Source organism: Oxyura jamaicensis, chromosome Z, assembly GCF_011077185.1.
Source record: "Oxyura jamaicensis isolate SHBP4307 breed ruddy duck chromosome Z, BPBGC_Ojam_1.0, whole genome shotgun sequence".
Classification (NCBI taxonomy): domain Eukaryota; kingdom Metazoa; phylum Chordata; class Aves; order Anseriformes; family Anatidae; genus Oxyura; species Oxyura jamaicensis.
Window position 1 is genome coordinate 61,615,416 of NC_048926.1, and position 24,673 is coordinate 61,640,088.

At 41.5% G+C, this 24,673-nt stretch overlaps 1 protein-coding gene across 3 annotated transcripts in view; it reads right to left on the reverse strand.

The window, feature by feature from the left end:
- Positions 1–24,673, reverse strand: part of MCC (MCC regulator of WNT signaling pathway) — a 171,516-nt gene that overhangs the window by 71,919 nt on the left and 74,924 nt on the right. Inside the window, exon 1 of one of the 3 annotated variants that reach the window (XM_035310946.1) lies at positions 24,532–24,647. The exons of the other annotated variants lie outside the window; for them this stretch is intronic. Within the exon in view, the coding sequence (XP_035166837.1) occupies positions 24,532–24,546 (15 nt within the window). The 5' untranslated portion in view covers positions 24,547–24,647. Of the gene's footprint in view, positions 1–24,531; positions 24,648–24,673 lie in introns of those variants that run through there. 3 annotated transcript variants of the gene reach the window in all.

Genomic DNA, 24,673 nt, shown 5'->3' on the forward strand with positions numbered 1-24,673 from the left:
ACAGTATTCCTGTTGTTAGAGAAAAGGCCGCTTCTGGCTTCAGCACAGGAAACATACAAAAATTTCAGATGTGAATTCTGTAGTTTTAATTGCAGTGTAACTAGTTAGACTATAAGCTCTGGATGTGCTCATTTGTCAGCTCAGTCTAAAGCACTTTTATTGTGCCAGCCACAAAAATGTGTTACACGCATGCAGTTGTTCATTTCAGCATAAACATACACACATGCCGTTTTATGTTGCAGTATATTTAAGATTCTTGAGCCTCATTTTTCAAGTGAAAAAAACAGCAGTTCAGGCCTGCTGTGGGCATATGTTATACAGTTTCTTTCAAATATGTGTTCTGAATCGTCTTAGGTCCAGAAACTCCCCAGATCTTCAAGTATTCTTGGCCTTTGGAATAAGGTTTTCCTTCCTACCACAGGAAACCATGCACTGGTTTTACAGTGTGGAGAAACAAGAACCAGCCTAATGGCACCAATCTGTTCATAACTGACTTGCAATCTTCAGGAAAGCTGGTGAACTTCCATGTCACTGTTTTTTCCCTTAACAGAGAAGTGTTGCAATGAAGCTCACCAGCTTGTTCATCAGATCTTGCATCCTTTATCACAGCTTTCAAAACATACGTGAAAAAGTGGCTACAATTCTCTAAAATGAATGCAAAAAAAAATGGTGTGTAGTCAAGTAAGTATCATTCCCTTTTGCACAGTGTAATTAAATGATCACCAGCTGTGGTTTTAATTAAGTACCAGACTTATATGTTCACACACATGGAGCTGTAAAAGGACACCATTAATTTAAAAATCTCAATGAAAACCAACTTGTTCTCTGAACAGTGGAACTGATGAAGCTGACTTCCTGTGGATTTGTCTTTGATCCTTCCCAGGCTAAGACCTGCTCAGCTCTTCTTCATGCCCCCTAGCACACCCCAAACGAGGTAAGAAGCTGGCATGAATGTGTCCAGCCTCACAGCAACGCTGCTCACCCAGCCTGGGCGAGCTACACCTGCATCCCCTTCTCCACTGGGTCTCTCTTCTCCAAATAACCGGAGCTGCTTTAATTACAAAAAGTTTGTTGCAACTTTGGCTAAGCAAAATGATCCTTTCATTTCATAATTTGAAGCAGGTCAGTTTCTACATGCTAAAAAAAAAAAAAAAGAAAAAAAAAAAGAAAAATTTGCATAACAGAAACATCAGACTAGACAACACGAAGTTATCACACACAGAGGAATGCTGCTTGGGATACTCTTCAGTTTCAGTGTGCTCTTTCAGTGAACCCAGTGCAAACAGCAGTAAGTAATATGTGAGTGGTGCCTCCAGCTACTACTGTGATAAAAAATAAGGTTAGCAAAGGTAGGGTAGCTGTCTGACCTTGGCTGCAGGAAAAAAAAAATGTTATTAGGAAGTATTGCTGTATCTTTTGTTAAGGAAATAAGGAAACATCTGAACAAAGAGCTACCACAAACAAAAAAAATATCCTGGAAAAAAAAGCCCATATTTAGAATTCAAATGAATAATCCAAAGTATTAAGGATGGAAAGACTCCATTTAAAAATCTCATCTAGAAGGTAACGATTGTCAAACCTGCAATTCTGCAGTACAGAATCACGTCACAATGAGAGCTGAGAAAAAGAGGAGAATGGAAGTAGCCAAACGGCACACAACTTTTTTCCCCCTTCAGCAAACAACAGACAAGGCAGACTGACTATCGCCAACACTGATATCAGACATGTATAACTCAAGGAGGGCTGCACCATGAAACAAAAACTCAGCAGTTTGCAACAACTAGGTTATACACCACAAATACTGCTGTTTGCACAACGTACTGCTCTGAACCTTTCAACAACAGCTCCCATGAAGAGCTACTTGAGTACAGGGAGAACAGTTCATTGACAAAGCCAGCATTGTTCACACACTTTATATTGATCCAATACAGGACGTAACGAATCTCACATTCCACAGGAAAAAAAAAGAAAGCACTCTATGATGCCAATGCACCCAAACTGTCCAACGGGACAGGCAAGGTCAACACAAGTGAAAGCAATATCAAGAAAGAAGAGATCAGAGAGGCAAACTAACTTGTTTCTCTACCATCAGCCAAAAAAGTAAGAATTCATTCGGTCAAGAAAGTAGATGCACGTGATGGTTAAAAAATGCACCACCTATCTTAACTCAGAAGTTATACTTTCTGCAAAATTTTATTCAATGGCAACTGCAGGTTGTTCACTGAGACATAAATAAACCATATTTTATGCCCAACAATATCCTGCCACTTTTTAATTATATATATATATACATATATATATATATATATTTGTAATATATAAAGCATGTAGAACAAATAGCAATCTGTGAATAGCAGGCTATCTTTAAAGTGAAAACCACTGTACTGCTAAGTTTTGAAAGATAGAGTAATTCCAAAAAAAAAAAAAAAAAAGAGTCATCACAAGCTTAGGAAAACCAAGCTCCTGACCTCTCTTCCTTTGTGACTCAAATCCCTTCCCCATTCTACCTGCCTCTACAACACCTCACACATGCATGGCAGCCACGATGCAATGATGCACTGTTTGTGTAGTGCCTTAAAAGCTGCTTTTGGTGCTGGGCTCTGCGACACATTCCGTGCAGGAACAATTAGAATGAGTATTTGCTGGCAGTCAGGTGTCTCAGTAATTTTTTGGGGAGAAGAGTGCAGAAGCAGATGGTATAGCAATATGAACTGAATGACAAGGAAGCAGGATACTACTAGAGTAGTACACGCTGCTGGAAGTGTTCGGATGCCATGAACAAAACAAGAGAAAGATGCAAAGAGCAATGAAGGAGGGTGCTGAAAAAAATCACAGGTTATAATTAACCTCATCACTAAGTTTGATCCTCATTTTTCTTCCCTTCCTCCTGAAATAGCCTAGTTACATCGGATTGCTAAAACCAGTTGTACTCACAGCATGCTTTTCCTGCTTTCAACAGAACACTCACAAAAGGGACAACCTTCTCCTTCTGAAATTAAGGAACCAGTCTTTCCCTTTTCCTAATTTCGTGCTTTCATCAGCTACCATGCTGCTGCACATCAGCTTGGGAACTGCTGTTCAGAAACTTAACTTCTGACATAACAAGTGAGCCGCAACAGCATCGGGACCGTGGCAAGGAGTTATAAACCCATTAGCCAAGACGAAGTAGCCAAACACCAAATGACCCGTTTATTTGTTCTACTTCTGTCTTCTGTGACTGGCCAGTAAACCCCTGCACTGGAAGAAGGCCCAGTGGAGATGGGCCAGGTGAAGCTGAGGGAATAACGAAGGGAACGAAGGGTGTGACTGACCACAGCTGCTGAAAAAAAGCCGATTTCATCTCCACACGAACGGGACTGGAGGGTGGCCATCAGTTCAAATTAACAGCTACGTCAGCTGAGTGGATGAACTGGTGGTCTAGATGTTCCTCCCTGAGATCATTAAAAAAGTACAACCAGCACTGGGAGGGTGTAGACGTGGTTCAGCCCAAGACAGAGTTTAAAAATTAAACAACCATTGAAGAGAGGAATGAGCCAGCAGGAGAGCTGGCTGTTACCCAGGCATGCCTTCCTGGTGGGACTGGGTGTTCTCAGCGTTGACAAGTGAGAGCGTTACAGAGACCAGTAACAGAGCTTATACTGGTATAGAGATTGAACTGTGCAATGTAATTGCTATGTATTCTAAGTGTAACCCACATTTGTGTTGCATTTTCAGTGTATTTCTATCACTATGCTAACTCAAAGATCTTGTGCAGTATCACCTACCTTCAAATAAGTGCATCTAATCGTAAACATTGCACCCTCCAGACAACGAATATCTAAAACAACCTGTTCACAAAGTATTGGACTCTGACACCCTTTCCTCTATTTTCCATTTGTATTTTGCATGGTTTAGTGCAAATAACACACAACGCAGATTTTTTTCTGTTTTCCTACAACTCCTTTTAATGGCGGTCAGTATACACAAACACACCCGATCAAATCTTCAAGATGCTGCCTCATCTGCGAAAACCTGCCCATTTCTTTCTTATCAAATGTTGTTACAAAGCAGCTTTGTAATATGAGAGATGGGACTTTTCAAGTACAGCATGCAAAATGTTGTCCTTAAAACTGTGGAAAGGGCAGAACAACAAGTGCTTATGTATTGTGTTTTCCAACACCCATCTTCAAGGTGAGGAAAATAGGGCTAAACCATAGAATTACTGTCAAGGAAATAAAAAACGTTGGTAACATAAGTTTATAATAGAAACACATTTTAAGACAGAAAAATAAAACTTTGTCTGGATTTTGAACTGAGGAGTTTGAGAGATGCGCAACTCCTTCATGTCAGCAGAGAACAATGTCATGGCTAGCCCAGGAAAAGCTAGCTTCGACGAGGCTGGACGTCAGCGGCTGAGATGAAAGAGAACCTGTCACACCAACATGTGGCATGTGTACTTAGAACTTACCTAAAAAAGGTAAAAGAGGAGAAAAGTACTTGGAAAAAAAAAAATAGCATGAAAAATTACAGCACAGGTTCACATTTTTAAAAAACATCAAGACAAATGCAAGTAAAACTGAAAACAAACTTTCATCTGAGAGGAGCTAAAGTTATGAAACTTGTGTTACAGACAGTTGCTGTACATAATTAAGGTGTTGTTAAGCTTATGGCTCATCAGTAGCACAGACAGAGTGTTATGTGCAAATAATACACTTAAAGTGACTGCTGTGTCAATGTGTAGATACTCTAAACTGTTTTTCTTCTCAGTCCTACATGGTTTTTATACCTTCCTTTCTCACTCAGGCTCCATGAAAGGCGCATTTTTATTGTACAAGTGATGAAATAAATATGATCGAAGCCCATTCCTGTGAATGTACTGGCAAGGCGAAACTGAAAAACGTAAAAGAACAGCCATCTCCCAGAAGCAGTGACAGGACAGTTCAATATTCTCTAGACAAGTTCAGCTTTGTGATCTCTAGAGCTTAACCCTGAAATACCACTGCCAACTGCCCTTTACGTAAATACCTACGGCAAAGTCAAAAAGACTAAGAAAGCAATATCACTGAACTGTTCGATATGTCTACCAACATGTCCTAAAACTGAATGTTTCAAACAACCGTTACGTGCTAATAAAAAAAAAGCTAGGAATTTTTAAATGACATACAAAATGGACATCTTGTGACTATCCTGCTGAACCAATTATTGCCATATTAGACATTAGACAGTTACATCATATGTTCGTGCAATACCAAACAAATAATGTGCCAAAGCGAGCCGTGAAGGAACCATCCAAATTCTAGAAAAACAAAGACAAACGTTCGTAAGGCATACTTTGTTTTAATTTGAAAAATCTGCAGAAGATGTGTTCAATCTGTTCATGTTATTTATAAACAATTTAAACGGAGATTTTTTTTTTTTTTAACTGGAAATTAACATTTCCAGGCACTTCATATGCTTGTGTATATTTCAGACAATTTCTTAAAATCAAACAAACAAAAACATTAAAAATCACAGTGAATTCCTGCCTTAATCAGTGAAAAGTATCTGATAAAGAAAATACACTACAGGATTGTTCAAAAGTGTAATGGAACAGATAATTTGGTGCTATCCCACTGAGTATGATCTGTTTTAGAACATCATTAAGAAAAGACATAATCATGGAAAATACATCTTTATTTGAAAAATTACTCAGACAATTTGCACTGGACAAACAGAGCATGTGCTAATTTGTACTTCATGAGTCCACCTGAGGGACAGATCTGTGGGTCTACTCCTATGACAACAGATGTTCACACCTTCATGGGAAAGAAAGTTTTAGGTGACATGCGGAGAAAAGCCTAAACACGTGGTCCAAAAGTAACCACAGAGGCAAACACCTGAATCTGAAGATCGCACAGAAAAACTACGCCTTGCAAAGTTTACTCTGTTGGGATTCTTAACAGTGTAAATTGTCCCATTGCTAGGCAGCCCACGTGTCCACCCTCTCACGTGGCTTCTGTGCTATGTTTAAAGGCTCAGCTTTGCTTTAGCCCTCCAAAGGGGGAACCCACTGCCACTTGTGCTCCCAGCTGTTTGTGGGGAGCAACACAACAGTAATGCAAGGGATGGAAATGGGACAGTGGAGAGATCCCACTTCGGACAAAATACTGTGCTCATTTCACCTCATTCTCAACACACAGGGTTGACTTTGTTTAATTCAAAGTTTAAAAATTGGTATTAGAATACCATTATAAGCTAGGGGGAGCTTGAAATGTATATATTAAGCAAGATTTGATCCCACCTCAGTCAATTTATTTAGCATTCTTACTGTCCTTACAATTACTGGCAGAAGGACTATCGATACAATTCAATCAAGATAAATTATTTCTTCATCACTTTGAACTGATGGAAAGAGGAAAAAGACCTTTCTTTCTATCCTCTCCTTTGGCTCAACACAACTGAAGAAACTGCATCAGGAAGGGAGAGGAACAGTGAGGTTCAGCCTTTTCTCCGTCCCTTTCCAGTTTGCAAGGACCACCCAGAGGTGGCAGGCATACCATTCTCCCCTCGGGGAAGAAAGAAGTAGGTAACTAATCCCAAGAAGGCATACCACTAAATCCTCTGCATTTAGCGTTATGGCAGCCCACATTGTACTGCGGGGTACAACAAATATCACAGGTGGGGCCTAAGTTCATTTACATCAACTTGTTTTCTAGCAGCCCCACCTTTTTTTGTATCACATTACCTTGCTCGTTCACCTTCAGTCCTTCCTGAGAACAGACTAGATCTGTTGAAGTAGAGACTGCCAGTTGAGAGCCACACAAAAATAAGTATTACTTATTGTGCTAATTTAGTAATAATAAATAAATAAATACAATGCATCCCGTGGTTCTCATAATCTTTCCAAAACTTCTCAACCAGAAAATAATTTATGATTTCCCAAGATAGGACTGTGGGCTTGCAACAGAGCTGTGTTTACAGTGACACATGGATCCTCATCTCAGCAATGGCCCACATGACCTTCTGTCACCACAAATTTAGTGAGAAAATTTGTCACGCCGGGACAAATCAGTGATCCACCAAATGCAATACTCTTCTTCTGCCATAAGCCAAAATCTGATGCTGCAGGAAGAACAAAAACCAAAGAAAACAAAATGCCAAGCCCATCAGCTAAACACCCTGTATCATGCTTTTTCAATTGTTCACAGAGGGAAAGCTCCTTTCCAACTTTTCTTAATCACCTCATGCACTAAAGCGCTTTATCAGAACGCCCATCACGTAGCTCCGAACTACAACTCTAAGGCAATTCTTCCTAAACCTGGCTAAACAGGCCCCACAGAGCCCCCAGCTGTGGCAGCAGAATTCCCTGGATGAGCAAGTGCTTGTTTAGCAAAATATACACGGTTCAATTCCTAACTACCTTGTGGTTAAGAGGTTATCGGCACCTCTGAAACGTCCACATCACCCTCCCTGCTGCCTTAATCTCGGGCCACGGCCATTCCTTCCTCACAGGACCCGTGCTGGCAATTCTTCCCGCACCTGCACCTGTAATTCCCCCAGTTACACATTCTCCAGGGTGACAGAGTTAATTGGTGTATCCTCCACCTTTCCTTTTAGGAACACGGGCCCGTGGGGGACTCGTGCTGGAGCACTTTGCTCCTGGGGGATGGATGGACCCCGTGGGACGGAGCCGTGTGGGAGCTGTTCCTGGAGAGCCGCTGCCTGTGAGAAGGACCCCGCGGGGAGCAGGGGCACGGAGTGACCGAGAAGGAGCGGTGGAGACGAAGCATCAGGGACTGACCGCAGCCCCCATTCCCTGTTCCCCTGCACTACCTCAATTTTCCTCTAGATACACACAATAAACCTTTGTAAAAAGTTATATTTGAGTACTTGATGCATAAACAACATCCAGCACATTTCAGCATTTCTAGACTTCTCCAGTGCCGCATCTTTCAACGTCTCCTCCTTCTTATTACCAGGTTAATACACACGGGAAAAGCTAACTGACTTTACTGAGAGCTTTGCCGACAGGTGGGTAACTGGGTGAGACTTCTCGTTACATCCTGCTGCGTTCTGTACTGCCCTGGATGTTATCAGTGAAACCACAGCTTTAACAAACTGGATATACAATAGCTACTGTTAAAAAACACAGCCCTGACAGCACTCTGTGATCATCTATCACTTTTAGAAATTAGTATGTTACAAAGGGTCAAAGTGTGAGCTACTACAAGGCTCTTAGAGGAGCTTGCCCGCAACAGGAAAAAAAAAAAAAAAAGTTTGTCTGGGTTCTAGTCAGTCATTTATTTATTTATTTTTTAATTTTTAACTAAAAATATTTAAAGATGATGATGATTTTCTTGAGGAAAGCATCTTAAATTTAAAAAAATATTCCCAAGCACACATATTATATTCCATCCTAACAAACTTTCTTCTGTCTGAAAACAGTCCATAGGTCTATCTCATAAGTTTTGATCTCTGTGGTATAACTCATTTGAAACAAATCTTTTTTTGAAGAACTCCAGTTAAAACTATTCTTCTTTCTGGAGAATAAATAAATAAATAAATAAAAGAAACAAAAACCACATGGGCAAAAATTTCATTAGGTTAAACCACTGGCCTTTCTGCCAGACCAAAGCAGTGAGTTGAAGGACTGAAAAACAGAATATGGCCTCCAACGCCCTGTGTTACTCCAATTAATACTGGTGATTTGCATGTTCGTATCTGGAGCTAGCTACGAGATGCCCCAAGCTCCTTGTTCTACGCTCACGAAGAAGCAGAGAGCACAGAGCATTTACGACCCAGGCTTTCTGAAAGAAGTTCAGTTACATCCCAGTGTTTATCTTTTCGAGTCACTATAATGCTGGTACTCTCAGGAATGGAACCCCCATTGCACAAACAACTGAAAAGGTCAAAATAAACAATAATAAATGTTTATTATCAATTGCACTAGCACAGGCAAGGCTACACAGCTGGCATACCTCAATTTGCTTACTGAATAGGAATTCATGTAAATAGGCTTTGTGGTATTTCAGTAACACCTGGATATATTACTCCATTCGGAAGAAATGTTTTCTTTTGTTGTGCACTACACTAATAACCCAGCATGTATCTTTGTCTGTGGTGTTAGCACAGTATCTTGCTCAAGTAGCTCCATATTTTCTCAGCAATTTATGTTGTACGCTCCCCTAAACAGACATGAAAGTAGCTGTAAAATCTGTAGGGAACCACATCTCTGTCGCACGACAAAACTGTAATGGCTGAGTCAACAGGTGACAGCAATTTGTAAAGATAGCATCAGAAGTAATTCGAGGTACAAGTAGCCAGTAATGACAAACCTGAAGCTAATCCAATCCCAACAAATGTAATGAGTAGAATTAAGTATGGTTCACAGCTCTGCACAGCTCATGGGTGGGAAAGGGAGTCTAGTAAACCCTAGTACAAGATGAAATCTGTTTCTCATAACCTCTCCTCCAACAATGAGCTCATTTTTGTTCTTTTGTATTGTAAGCTGAGATGCAGCAACTTGACAGATGAGATATAGTTATTCTTCCAGCAAGGATGCCTTTTTCTTTTCAATTGATGTCAAAAAAATCCCTTGTTCATCACAAACAATAAATAAATGCATAAACATTGTTTTAAATTATCTAAGCCATCTTCTAACCAGCTCTATGCCAGACTACCGTATATTTTGGTTAAGACTACTCATTTTATATGATCTTTTCTGGGCTACTTCTCAGAAGAATAATAAAATTTAAGATTAAAATATTTTTAATGTTTAGCAGACAATTTATCTCCACTGCAATTGGTACACATACACGTTTAAAATTTAATAGCAATTAATAATAAAAAGACAGACACTTGCAATTAGCGCAGCCAAAAGCTTTAGTAAAACAAAAATTAAGAATAAAAACTGCTATAGCATTTTGAGATTTGTTTTCATAGTATTTCCACCTTTATGTGCCTGTCTCCACCCAGTCTAAGGCAGGTTCGTTCCTTATCCTGGATTCTGAATGCCAGATTTGACCCCATATTTCACCCATGCAATTCTATTAAATAAACAGGATTTGCATAGATATTTATGAGCTGCAAGGAAAGTGCATGTATCCCGTGAGATTGTCATTCTCTCCTTGAGTGAAATTTTCTTTGGTTTAAATCATAAAATAGTAATACAAAAAAAAACACCAAACCAAACAAAAAACAAAAACAGTAACAACAGAAAAAAAAGCATTACTAATTCCCTAAGGAAGTCAGGACAGTAAGGGAAGTTATTTCTAAAGCATTTAATAAAATAAATTTTTATGTTTATATAGTACAAATACATGCAAACATTATGTACACACACAAAAAAACAGAGGTCACAACAAGTCAAAATATGTATTTTAAAGGACTTGCACATGTCACACAAACCATTTAACACTTCAAAATGTCTGCATCTTTCATATGACCAGTTTCTGTAACGTACACAAAAAAGACTTGCTGTGAACATAGCTCATAAGGAGCTTTCAAGCAGTAACTGGCACAGCCATAAATCTACATAATGTTCAGGAAATAAATCTTGTGCTCTCTGCTACCCATATAGGAACATCAATCTTAAGAAGAATACAATACAGTACCTCCTTATCCGTTTAAAGTAGGGCAAATATTTTACTCATGTTAATTGTCCTGACAGAAAGGGATCAACACTGCATTAATCCATTTAACACATGGCTTATTTTTCACTCTTGTACACTACATAGGCCCAAATGCTTGCTTACTCCAAAGCTACAGATATTCTGTGTTAATTCTTCATAGGGCAAGTTCCTCAAGCATACAGAGAACATTCCCATTTGTGGCTTTATATAGCACATGGCATACATTTCCCTCATGTAACTTGGGAGAAGAAAAGTTGAAGTCTATTTTTTCGGTAGTTCATGGCTTCAACATTTGTGCAACATAATACTTCACAGTTCATGGGAAGCACTACATTGGTGCATTGCTTTCATTTTAATTCACATTCTCACTATTTCTTTCTGTGGGTTCTAAAATCTAGACTAATTTAAATACTAGAAGCATTACCTCTAATATAATTCTAGTAACGAAACAGTAGCCACTCCAATCTAAACAAAGAAATATCAGTTAAAAAAAAAAAAAAAAAAAAGACGACATTTTCCCCAACTTTAAGCAATATCCTGGTTCAAACAGCAGACTTCAGAAGTGCTGTATCAGGATAGACTACAGGCTGACAGTACCCTGCCTCTGGGAGTGGTCAATAACAGAAGCTAAAGCAGAAGTGTGAGGCCTGGGTACACATCTGTAATGCTTCCCTGGTATTCCGTTCCACGTTCTGCAGCTCATGGGTAACTTCTTCCCTTTTGATCTTCGTACCACTCATGAATTTATAATGCCCTCTCAAAATAGATAGCCCTTTCCCCCCCTTATCATCGCAGCCTGGTGTGCACTAATGTATTTAACAGAAGCTGCTCTTTCACTTTTGATCCCTCCTTCTCTCTTTCTTTGGAGAGTTCTGGTTTGGCACCTCTGGTACTCGATACATCGCAGCCCTGTGGGACAGCGTGTGGCAGCACAGCTGACGTGGCTAACCATTTTCTGCTGTCAGCAGCCTAAATCTACACATATATTACATCACTGGCCTCTGCCTTATTAACAGTTGGGCCAATCTAGCCCGTACATAAGCGATCCCTGTGTTCTCCAGTATACCCCAGTATATATTCCATGGTTCTTTGTACTGAGAAGTCCCAGGCTGTTCTCTCCCTCGCCAGCTGACTGTTTCAACTGCATGGAAAAATGTTTGACTTCAGGAGAACACCGTGGAAAAGGCATTAGCAGTTTCCTCTTCATGAAGTGGGTGGGCTCCAACTCAAGGCTCCCAAAATGCTTTATCTTACTAAGCGTCCTCATCCACACAAGCAGGCAGGTGTCTGCAGAAAGGTTTTGTGTAGGAATACCAGTAACAACTCCTAGCGTGTAAGTATGAACACAAGACATTTCTATGCATGTGACAGGCACAGAAAGAAGCTACCTGCAGGTAATAATAATACTGTGTGACTTGTCAGAGGTGACAACTATCCAAATTATTTGTATCCTATACAAATCTTGATAATTTGACTTGTTTCAGACATTAGTGAACCCAACTGCTAACATCATTCGTGTTTGGACAAATCACAAAATCATAGCATAGAAGGGACCTTGAGGACCTGGTGAGCTTAGGTGAGCATCCCATTAACACAGCTGTGCTGTTTTATTATGCAAGCTATACTGGACATAGCTGGCTTATTCTGCATATTACCGATTTAACAGCAAGCCGGGGTGTTCACTCAGAAAGGGCAAGGGCATTCAGATGGCTGCACCCCCTCCTTGGGCTGCACTTCCAGCCTGAACCCCCTGCATCCCACCCTGCCTCGGCTACGATTCTCCTCTCCTGGGGCTCCAGACCAAGGACACTTCTCTGTGTCCTCCCATTTCTGGATTGTTCCCTCTCTTCCCTACTCAGCAGTCTTTTCCTGAGTCTTCTCTTCACCAAGCTGCAAGGCTCACCACAGCAGCCTCCTGCCTGCCGCACTGCTCAGCCCGAGCCCTGGAGTACAGCAGCTGTTTCCAGACTGCTCTGTGGTCCCTCTGAGGAGGGAATTAGCCCCTCATTGACCCTCTCTCTCCTGCTGTTACACACTGATGCAGCTATTTACCTAATTGCAGGGAGCAATTAATATTGTCTCAGTTTGCAAGCACCATTTTTGTCTATTTCTGCTGTAATACTGAGCATGCCAGAGGAGCAGTGCATGCAGCAGCCTGAAATCCTAAAGTCTCTTTCTAGAAATTAAAATTAACAAAGAGGTATTTAAATAAATATATATATAATTTGTGAAAACTGTGTGATAAGGATCAGGTTTAAAACACTAAGGACCAAGCCTAAAACATGCAACTTACGGAGAAGAGCAGCAATGTTAAAAAGTACCTACCTCATCATTTCAGTTTTTTTGAACCTGGTTAAAATTGTGGACTGCTTCATTATTCAACTTAGCTGAAATAAACTTAACTGCTAAATCACACACCAGAGTATTTTGGAACATAGAGAACTTTTTTTTTTTTTTTTTTTCCTGATTCCCACTTCTCTGAAGAGGACTGGAAACAAACTGCTGAGACATCAAAACAAAGTTATAGTTGGGGAAAACCAATGAAGCTGACATTAATTCTTCACAAGGATGTTCTTACTCTGCAGTAAGATGGTGCTCATCCCTTCTCTAACACTGCCCTGCTCCCCCCAAACATCTTGCTGAGTCCATTTTCAAGTTCTCTAAAAGCGTTTTTCCTGTTCTCATAACCCACACAAGCAGGCAGTCAGCAACCTTTCTTACATAGCTGTGCCTCAGGTGTCTCATCTGATTCTTGCCAACACTGGCCAGCCAAACGCACACACCTCCCCTCCCCGTCTCCCCGCTGGGGACACCTGCTTGGTGTAAGGCTCGCTCTTGTAGCAGCGGACTGTCACCATCACGGCATCTTTTCCTCTTTCTCTAACCCCACCAGAGGCCCTGCCATTTCCACGCTGGAGGAAACCTCTCTGCAGAACCTGGGACTCACAGTGCAAACCCAAAGCATCCCATGGCTGGTCCTGAAACACACGCTTTAGCTGGATGCTTCAGATCCCTCCACGTGCCTACGATTATTTGCGTCTCTTCTAGCCATACATACGTCAAAATTTCTGCTAGGGAAAGGCTGGGGAAAAAATGAAAGCAAGCTAAGGGTTTATTTCTGAAGGCATACCGTGGGATCTCAAGTTAATGCTCCAGAAGACACAGTTCAATTTCAGTCGCTAAGCATCCCTCAAAGTACTCTGCAAAGCATTCTTGCAAACTGGAAGGTTACAGCAGCCCCAGATGTCACTGTGAACGGGCTCATTTGAGCCACCGAGAGGCACACCTCCCCACCACCTTAGCTACCCTAACATCACTGTAAGGTGAGTTAAACAGCATTGACCCGTATGTCCACTACAACAAAGAGGAAAAAATAAAACTGAATTCAACACAGAAAAAGGGGGGAAGCATTTTTTCCTCTTGCTCCAAGGTCCCAGAACCAGGCTGTATGTGAAAGTCTGTGTCACTCTAAATAAAAAGCTGCTGATACCCTGTACTGCCAGAGTAAGAAGGTTTCAACTTCCATGCACTTTGAAACAGCTCTATCTAAGGTCTGGACTGAGACAGAAAATTTAGTATAAACATATTCCACCAAACTTCCATAGCAGAGATAAAACAAGCCTCTGTACTACTGCTCCCTCCCCACTTCAAAGACGAGACGATCACAGGAGCGTAACTGCATGTACAGGGGGGTTTCGCTAGCAAGGATATTTAAGTTTTAATGCAATTTTGCATGTTCTTAAAATACATTTGCATCCAGTCAAACTGAAGTGCAGATATTTCTTGAAGGGAGGCAAGTGGGAGCTGCAGGAGGGGAAGAAATATTTCCTCAGTTTGTGTCCACCAACAATCTGAGATTCTCAAATGTACCTTCTCAAATAACTCCAGAAGAGTATTTCTGCTATTTGTAGCGCTCTTCGACCTTGTTACTGGGACTTTGCATTTGTCCAGCCACAAGAGCAGAAAACCACAGAAATTTATAATCTTCATGTCTGAGCTATGATCACACACAGCTCACACGCACTCAAAGGCTCCACTGAAGCTCCATTTATATGCTTATTACGAGGCTGAAACAGCTCTGCCTGCACCAGCAGAACAGCACACAGCCTCCACAAGGTGCTTTGGGTCAAAACTGGATTCAGATTAACCCGGTTAAAACTTATTCCTGAGGTCAGGTCTGACTACGTGGCAAACACATGAGACTGAGGAATGCAATGTGTGGGATACCACAGGAACCCTCATTTCCTCCCCCCTACCCCCTTTTCTACATTTGTATAATAAATGCCAGTTTGGGCTGCTGTTAGAAAACAGAGCAGCAACATGTATGCATTGTGGCTAACAGAGCCTTTTTTTGAGTCACAATGGTCCAAATGCTGCAATGGTGACCGAGTTCCCAACACCTATTTTATGTCCCTCCTGCTTAACTCGGTGCCACCCACCAGCCCTACCCTGGAGACCTCGGTTTCTCTTTGCAGGAGGATGCAGCAGTGGCAGCTCGCAGCTTCCTTACCTGGCTGTGCGCAAGGCGGCTCCCAGCTGCACCACTGACACAGGCTGACCCCGCAGTCACTCCCGCTCTTCCCGAAGGTTATGATGGCAGACTGCACGGACTTGGTCTGTAAACTGTGCTGTGAATTAGACCACCCTGCTCTGAATTAATATGCTTCAGTTTCCTGAGATTTAAGTTAGCTGCTTTTCCTGACTGGGGACATTAAGGGCTTTTCTCTTCTAATTAATAGCAAATGTTCCATTACATTACAAAATCAGAAACTAAGACAGAGATCTGGAAAAGAATTCGAGGACAGTATAAACCAGATGGCTCTAGGCAAGAACATTACATTTAAATATAAACATCTTTCTGCACAACTCATGCACATTTTTCCAGTGTTACTGTCTTAACAGTTCCAGCACCATCCCATATCCCTGGACTGCGACTATATACTGCAGGAGACACGACTGCAGCAGAACCCTCCAGTGGAAAATTAGTCCTCCTTTTACATGCCCAGCTATGTGACGACCAGTGGGCAGATTTGAACTGCCAACAAAATTATGGAAGCTGTGAGAACCAATGGCTCTGTCTGCTCAGCCCACTCCTCAGCCTGAAGCAGAATGAACACAGATGGGAACGTCCCAGCCCTCTGAAATCCCAGCAGGCCTTACACATTGTAGCCTAATTTATATTTGAGCTGATTTTAGGTTTCTAATCCCTACACACAGGATGGAGCTGTTTCTCCCACCAGCCTGAATCATCCACTTTTAAACTGTTATATCCTCCTCCTCCGCACTCCCCGCAGGCCAGGGAGAGACTTCCATGCCCAGGGTGACAGAATTACACTATCATCTGTGAAAGATATATATTCTTAAATGACCACATGGGCAGAGGTTCCAAGAGAAAGAGCTCAATCACCCTTCACTAGGTCTCTCGGATAGGTAGATAAACCAGAATAGCATTGTAGCATTTAACTGGGGCAGATTCCACGCTACATTAAAAAAAGCAGCCAAACCAAAAAAAAACACCCCACCTCCAAAACCACCACCACGGCAAGTCTTGGAGGCAAAGTCACTTAACCTGACCTTCCAAGTAACACTGACACTAACACTACACCCAGAAACTGCTGCACCCCATTTAAGCAAGGAGTTGAGGAGCTCATACAGGTAACTTTTCTGAATTAAAGCCTGCAAACACCATATGCTAGGCATATCTTATTCATACTTGGACTTCCTAGACTAAGTCAGAAAATAAAATTTATAATACTTAGAAATCTTTGAGTGAAAGGTGAAAACACTTCTAAGTATTTGTACGGTATTATTACTTAGAAGTGGGTAATGGTATTTCTCTTCACAGACAAGAATAAATGAGATTGGTTTTCTTTTGCAAACATCAGACAGGGAATGGCAGACCTGGCACTAGAAGCCAGGTGTTTCATTTCCCAGACCAGTGCTCTAATCACTCAACCATCTTGGCCCCCAGTGCATTTCATGAATTTATTTTGGCAAGCACAACATAGTGCTAACGTTGCCTACTATCTCGTCTACTGCGCATGAATTATGCACTGCGGTATCGATGTAAAAACGGTCAGTTTTACAAACTCCGAAGTTAATACACTTTTTTTTTAGTGAAAAGTGAGGCGACATGGCCACTTTTTGGTGACAAATAATGGATTTTTAGGTTAGGAAAATGAGAATAAGCAAGTCTATCCTGCAATAGTAGTTGAGAGAATACATTTAATTCACATAAAATCGCAAATGCACCAGTGATCATATTTGTCCGAAGGAAAAATGAGGATGAAAGAAAAGCTTTTATTTTTTACTACAATGAATATGGAAATGAGTTTTTTTTTTCCCTTTTTTTTTTTTTTTTTTTTCCATTGTAGACCTTAAAATTTGGTAACACCTTTCTGGAAATTGTCTGGTAGGTACTGTAGTTAAGAAATTTTAATCTGTCTGTGCTGAACAGAGAAACAAGATTTTATGCAGCCTCTGTGCAGCAGAAACAAAGAGACTACAGATCATCACCCCATACCCTAACATACTTTAATGCAGTAGCTATAACGCAGAGGAGAAATTAGAACTAAAATAGAAACAAGATATATGCAAGTTACACAGAGCACAAGTGCTCAGTACAAAGGATGTAAAAGGGGCTGCACGTTATTTATAGTTAAGAAAGCAGAACATCAGAGGGGAATTGAAATAATAGATACAGCTTACGTTAGTTCCAACTTGTTCACGTTTCATGCAAGCCCTGTGGTTGTTTCAGAACACCCTGTTTTCTATTATAAATTAATCATGGTAATGTGCTCTGTTGTCAGACATCATGGAAATACAGAAACAGCTGACAAAAAGAATTCTTATGCTCATTTTAAAATAAAAGCAAATTAGTTCCTTACAAAGCACCTATCAGTAGATAAAAATACATCCGCCAGTGTGTGTAAGACATGTCTGGAAATGCAACTTGGGGTTTAGATGACCTATGAGACTAGAGTTAATTCAGTGTACTTTTATGTAAACCGGGAAGCAAATACTGTGGCGCGAGCGGTCTGAAAGATCAGCAGTGCTACAGGCTGATGAATCATGCAGCACTGTAGGACCTCTCAGGTTCGACAGGAGGTCTCTTGTCCAACCTCCCAGGAGTATTTGTGCAGCTAATCTTTAAAAGCTCCTTGGATGAAGACTGAACAAGCTCCAAGGAAACAGCTCGCCTGCTCAACTGCCCTCACAGGGAAAACAATTTCCATGTATTCAGTTACGTCCCGCTTCAGTTTATGTCTATGCTCCCTCTCTCCATGCACCTCAGTAAGCGCCTGATTCCATCTTCTCAACAACCCCTTGTGGCCCCGGGGCTTCTGGTATATTAGCCTGAAGCCGTTCTTCCCCTAGACAGAACAAGCTTCTCCTCCCAGGGCAAGTGCTCCAGCCCCCGATCATCTTAGCAGCCCTCCACTGGGCCCACTTATCTCTGCTGTGCTGAGAGGCTCCAGGCTGGAGATACAGCCACAACAGGCACAGCAAGTAACAGGTGTACAGTACAAGGCACCACGGATTTTAAAACACTGCCTTTTTATTTATTAGCTAAACAGCTTCACCTTTAATGCCTAGATGACAGAAGGAAAAAAAATCTTAAGCAGTCCTGAAAGAGTTTTCCTAAAAAATGGAACATACAAATGGAACAAGACTACAGCAGGAAGCGGCTTCACTTCCATTCTGCTTTATTACAGCAACAACAAACCAAACAGAAAAGCCCTAGATTTTGCAGGCACAGTAGGTAAAATGCATCCAATTTTACTAGAAATTATGTCAGTGTCTCATGAATACTTCATTTCAAATGTGATTAACTTGTTCTTGCACAAAAACAGTGCCACAATACAGGAAGCAAACAAGATACTAAGCTGTGCAGGGGTATTAAATGACCAGTCCCCATCGTACCTAACTTATGCAACATTTATAAAAGGGGACTAACAATGAACTAATGACATCTGCAAATTAGAGTAAACTGGGTGGTGCTGGAAACATCAGCTTGATGAGGAACAATACAGAAGATTTACAAAGATGGTTTGGGAATTAAGATGAATTTGGAAAAAGGCCAGGTAATACAAAATGGAAGAATACTAGACAAAGAGTAAGTTAGCTTATAGGAGCACCCTGAAGGGAGCGCGGAAAAGTGAAGAAAGTGAGAAGTGAAGAAGCAGGAAAAAGAAGTGCACCTTGAGCAGTCTACGTGAGCGATCCTGTTAGCGAGTCAAGAAGGTGACACCTCTCATCTGTGCAGCTCAGGTAAGAAGCCATCTGGAATAATCCATCCAGTCCTGAATAACTCAACACTAAGCCAAGACCTATGTACTGAGGGAAATTCAGAAAACAACAACAAACCAATGAAAATCAGAAAGCCAATGATTGCTTTGTGTGTCTGCCTACCTGCCCATCACAACAGGATGTGTACATCTGTGAGGCACACGTGAGGCTGAGGTGCATAATCTGGGTAAATGACAGTGAGCACGGGCAGCTAATTCCAGGGTAGGGATCCAATGAGGAAATGCATTTTGGCCCACAAGGACTCAGATGGGGAAGAGTAAGAAAGGAATGTGTATTGTGACTTTTTTTTCTGACTACAAGATTTTTTTCTGCTTGAACAATCTCTGGAGACATTTTTGGATTTCCATTATTTGAATTTCCATTACTTAAAACATGCTGAAGAGTTGGAAAAGGTTCTAAAACATACTGTAAAGAGTAATCCTGCACAGGCACGGAAATCATCACTGAGGCCTTTTGCCACAGCCAGTGTTGTATATTTCTAGGGTATCTTAAAAATCTGTCCTTGCATTTAATCCTCCAGATCTCTTACGTTCAGAACATAAATAAATAAATAAATATATGAAGAAAAAAAAGAAAAGCCCAAGAGAAAATGAAGGTATGGAATTATTTTTATCTGCATCCTTAAAAAACAACAACAACAAACAATTTATAACTAAAATAAAGAAGACATAACAGCACAACTAGGTTTGTACATTACTGTGTTATGACCTCTCATGCAACTTCTCTTAAAAAAGACATCCCGTAAGCAGAAAACAATTGTGTCTGAATTCTTTAGAACAGTCATATTTGTCTTAAATGAATAATGCTGCAAGAAAGCATGTAAACCCATTCACCCGAAAGCCAAGTGTAGTTTTGATTGGCATTCTTCTGATTTTGCCTTAGGTTGATGCTACTTCTGGCTTGTCATAGAAGACACCCTGAAAATGCATGCCCTTCTGATTCCTACCCCCACTGTGCTGGGGGCCAGCAAGGAAGCGATGAGATGGGGCCTCAGCCGCCAGAGGGTCAACCCACCGCTGTGCTCAACTGCATTCAGCAATCCAGCGTGTTCCCAGGTGAAAGAATCCAAACCATTTACAGCATCTTGATCCTCTCTCTTCTTACAAAGCACTCTAAATTCCGTTCAATGAATGATTAAAACAAGAATGGCAAAGAAGGCAAATGAATTAGTAAAAAGCAGGAAGCAAGTCTAACAATGTATTTATTTTTTTTTTAACTCTACCTAAATAAACTGAAAAGATGTGCTAAGAAGCTTGTTAAAATGAACTTTCCAAAACACGAGACGTTATATAACTCACTGAAATACAGGAAAATGCTCTGTGCCAGCAGAGGAGACTTCTACAATTGCCTAAAAATAGCTTTAAAAAAACGAGGGAGTTCACTTCTAAATGAGTGATTCTGACTTTGCTGCTTTCATGCTGGCTGTAATCCAAGTCAGCAAGAATGAGGTTTGCCTCCGCAGGTCTGACTAATGCACAACTAATTTCAGAGAGAAGCGACTTGGAAAACCATCAAATACCAATCTCTTCCTTATTCTGCAACGGCCAGAACACAAAATGACTTACGGGTATAGCAGACAGGGGTCACGTCCACTGCAGCTTTTCAGAACTCATATGAAATGAGTTTTACCATATCCAAAAGGTTCCTTCTTTGGAGAAAAAATGGGCCATGGCCATAAAGCTTCTTTCAGATCCTTACAATTAAACCTCTGCTCTTACAGAAGCTCTAACAGAAGAAACAACTGGACAAAAAATGGCAGCAAAGCTAAGTGTGAAATCACAGAGAAAGCCAAGCAAATGCTGCTTAGGAAACTAGCCCAGGAGATTCAATGACCAAGAACCGCGGCTCTCAGTCAGGAGCATGGAACTAACATGCAACAGTCACAAAGCCCCGACACAAAGATGCAGGAGAAAAATGCTGCCTCCATCATCAGAGAAACCCTTCCGAAAGGCTTCTTCAGAGGCTCTCAGCTGAGGCACTTCAAGGAGATGAGCATTTGCACTGTCCTGCTGACTGTCCTTCTTGAGTCACAAGGAATCTCACTGGGTCACAGATTAAGCTGAGTTCCTTGTTATCATCGTCCCTTCGGTGTGTACCTGCACCTCATGTAATCCCACTGGTCTATCCTGCTATTTTCTGCCCGCACTGGGTTTGGAGTTGCTGACACACCTCACTGTGCTACTTTGTGCCTTCTCTTCACGCTGGTTCACATCACTCGTCAGGAATCTATCTGCAATCTCTCTCTTTGCCTGATCTCCACTGGAGTGGGAAAAACCCATCTTTTAGCCACACTCAGTGGGTTAATTCTGCTTATTTCAGAACGAGATTCTTCCTGAAGCTTGCCACTTGTTCCTCCCAAGCACGCTTCTCTGTTGTTAAATACCTGCTTTCTGCTTTGGTCATCTTGACTGCTGCCACATCCCCCTAGGATATCTAAAGCATCATGGAATGATGCCTTCATATTCTATCAAGCGCCACCACTCAGCTTAAGACATCTCCGTTGTTGCTGTGGCAATTTTTTGATTCTGTCTTCACAGGTGTTTTCTCCAGGTGTTCCATGGGGAATGGCTCGCTTCTCCCTGTTTTTTGAATTACTGAATGCATCCCCCAGAAGAGAAAAAAGGCTGTCACATAAGCAGGACTATGGCAGACTTCCCCAGATTTAATTCTGGAACTTCATGGTGTAAAAGTAAGCACAGTCTACCCGTATGTTGTAAAGCAGCATGGTGGCCCTCGTGAGAAACGAGCCAACCTGCTACTGGGCTGCGATCCCACGGCCCTGGCCTCTAGATGCTTACGCTGCCCAGAGCACCCCGTCTGTAGGGAGGTGAGATTTCATCTCATCTCCCAGTGAGAGACTGTGTGAACTGGGTTAAGGGAGTCCATGGCAGACAGAGCATGCGAGCAAGCCAGGGTCTCAAGATGTGCATGGCTGCTACTCCACTCAGACAAGTGTCCCAGGGACAGCTGGAAAACACTCAGTGAGTGCAGAGACGGAAAGGGAAGAATGCACAAGAGGAAGGGCCGTGGACGTGGCTGAAGTGTTAGATCACACATACTAGCTCTCATTGTTCACCGTGCTATAGCGTCACACCATGACAAAGGGAAAGGAACTCTCTAATAGCAAACAATGTGTGTATTTGGGCTGGAAATGGAGGATTTGCCACACTGAATAAGAAAAGCAACCTATCTGAGGTGTTGTCTTTAGTATTGACTAAAATTCTGCATTTCAGAGGAAGTAAGGACAACACACAGTCAATGAAATGCTCTGCGTGGAGGATTAAAATTGTTCCTTATTCCCTGCTGCATTTGGGCTGAGGTAATCTGAAACACATCATCTTCTAATAGTGAGCAGGACTGGTCAATGTACTGTTAAAAATAAGAACACCTGAGTCCTGTCTATACAAGAGCTGCCCTTGTGACAGCAATGAATGAAGTCAATAATGGGTTTGAACTTTTGTCACTGCCGATGCACGGTGGAGAGCAGACTTAATAGTAAAATGATAAATGGGGAATGTGACATCTCCAGAGCAGCAGAAGTGCTGTACTCATCATGCCTCTCATTTTTGCTCAAAAGTTGGGAAAGACATTCCTTTAACAGGAAGAAAAGGAACACAGCAAAAAGACAGGTAGTTTGGTTAAAACCAGGCATGGTTTTCATGCCACAGGTGTTGCGAAGTTTTAGTGTACACTGCTTCATATAGGATGGATACAGTGCTAACCTAAAGCAGCTCAAGCACCTCCAAGAGCTAAAAGAAGTGGAAAAAAAGAGAACAAATAACACGTCAGGCAGCTTGAATGGACTGCACAAACAAAGCCGTAAGCTAGGTATAACAAAAGAACCATTTTTAATGTTACTTAGATGATGTCAGAGAAATATACAGTGAAAGGGGAAGTCTGCTATACATCTTTCTCATATCATACTTGTTGAAAGGCCTTCAAACTCGAGAACCAGGATGGAAAAAAAGATTTTATTTATGATTATTAATTTTTAAAATATGGGTACCTTTGGAAAAGAAAGGATTAGATTTCCCAAGAGCATGTTTTTGAACACAGCTCCCCCCCAAATTCCTCAGCAACAGGAAAGGAGCTATGCCAAAGGGAAGTAAACGGAGAAGAGGATCCTACACTGCAAATCCTTTCTGCCTTGCCTGAGCCTCCCAAAGCAACTGACAGCTACTTAGCAAAGCAGAGGTCCTGTCTGAGTCATTCTGCAGAAGGGCTGCCCAACTCCAAGTGAAAAATGAAGTTTACAAGAAATGCTGGATGTAGCACAGACACATTACCCCTAACACACAGATGGAAGGAGAGGGTGCAAAATGAACCCTATTTTCTACCTTCTTAATTATACACTCGTTAGCAAAAACTGCTGTTTTAGCACATCACATGCCATCCCCACCCCCTTCCTACTCCTGCTCCAATTCTCATGAGCTCTGTGGGTGTCATATCTGCGCTGAAGTAGAGAGGGTTTAAATAGAGAGGGTTCCAGGAGTCTTGAAAACTTTTTAACCATTCTCCTATGCACCCTTTCTTATAATGCGTAAATAAAGCCAATGCATTAAAGGCTGCTGGAGCTCACCTCTACTACCCGGCTCAAGAACTGAATGCTGAGGTTTGCTTTGTTTTCTAATACAAGAATCTAATGTGTACAAACAATGTGGATGCAGGTTAAGGTTTTAACAACAGTTTGTACACATTAGTTGAGATTAAAATCAGAATGCTTACTGAAAAAAAAAAAAAATCTACGTTTTTATCAGAAGCCCTTATTACCATTACCTGTTGCAACAGACCACTGTGCATAGACCCTGCCACGCACTGAAAACACCTATACGGCCTGGTCCAGAAAAGCTTACACTCCAGATAAGAACATGAAGACATTAAGTTTCCCCTAAATCCAATGCACTCAGATGTGCTGTCTAAATGCTAATGGTTACTGCAATTAGGTATGGTCTCTTATTTGTTTGTCTCTCGCTCTTCTGTAGTACTGCCAGGTAGGTTCACATCAAAATGCCATTTACAAGCAATCTGTACTTGGCATTACAATAAAAGCAGTGATGTGAATTAAAAGGACCAATAATTGAAAACAGGCCTGTTCTTGCCACTGACCTCTGCTGCGTCTCGGTTTAGCAATACACCTACAACACTGATCAAAATCTAATGGTATGAACTTTTTATATTCGGGTGGAATTAAGCCGTTTTAAAATGCTGTCAACACCACATTCACTTCAAATGGCACTGTAACACAGTGCAGACACTTTGTTACACGGTTACTTGCAAGGAACTGGCATTTCAAAGGAATTCAAGATTCTGCACCTCCTTCCGCTACAAAAATGCAGCAAAATTTTTCAGAATGTTTTATACAAAATTAGCTTGTTATTGTTCCTGTTTTGTTGTTTATTTATAATTCTCTTTAGTTAGAGGTGATGGAGGTGATTGAAAGCTACAGAACAGCCTGCAGTTCAAAGGAAGGAATGGATGTGCCTCGAGGTGAGGTTTAGTTTGGTTTACTCTTTTGACACAAAAAGTTTCCTCGTACACACTCGGTCCTTGATCGATCTAACCGCCCCCGTCAGTCCAAGTTTTCTCACTTCCAAGGTTTCTACGGTCAGCCCCGCCACCTAACTCCTCTCACCTGCGTGTCCAGCATGGGATCCCCTTCACTTCTTTTGCTGCAGCTCCCACGTCCGGCACCCCACAGGTCTGAAACCTTTACCTCCAGGCCACTTACACCGCGTTACCTACGCGGCCGACCCCGGCCACGCAGGGCGCCGCAC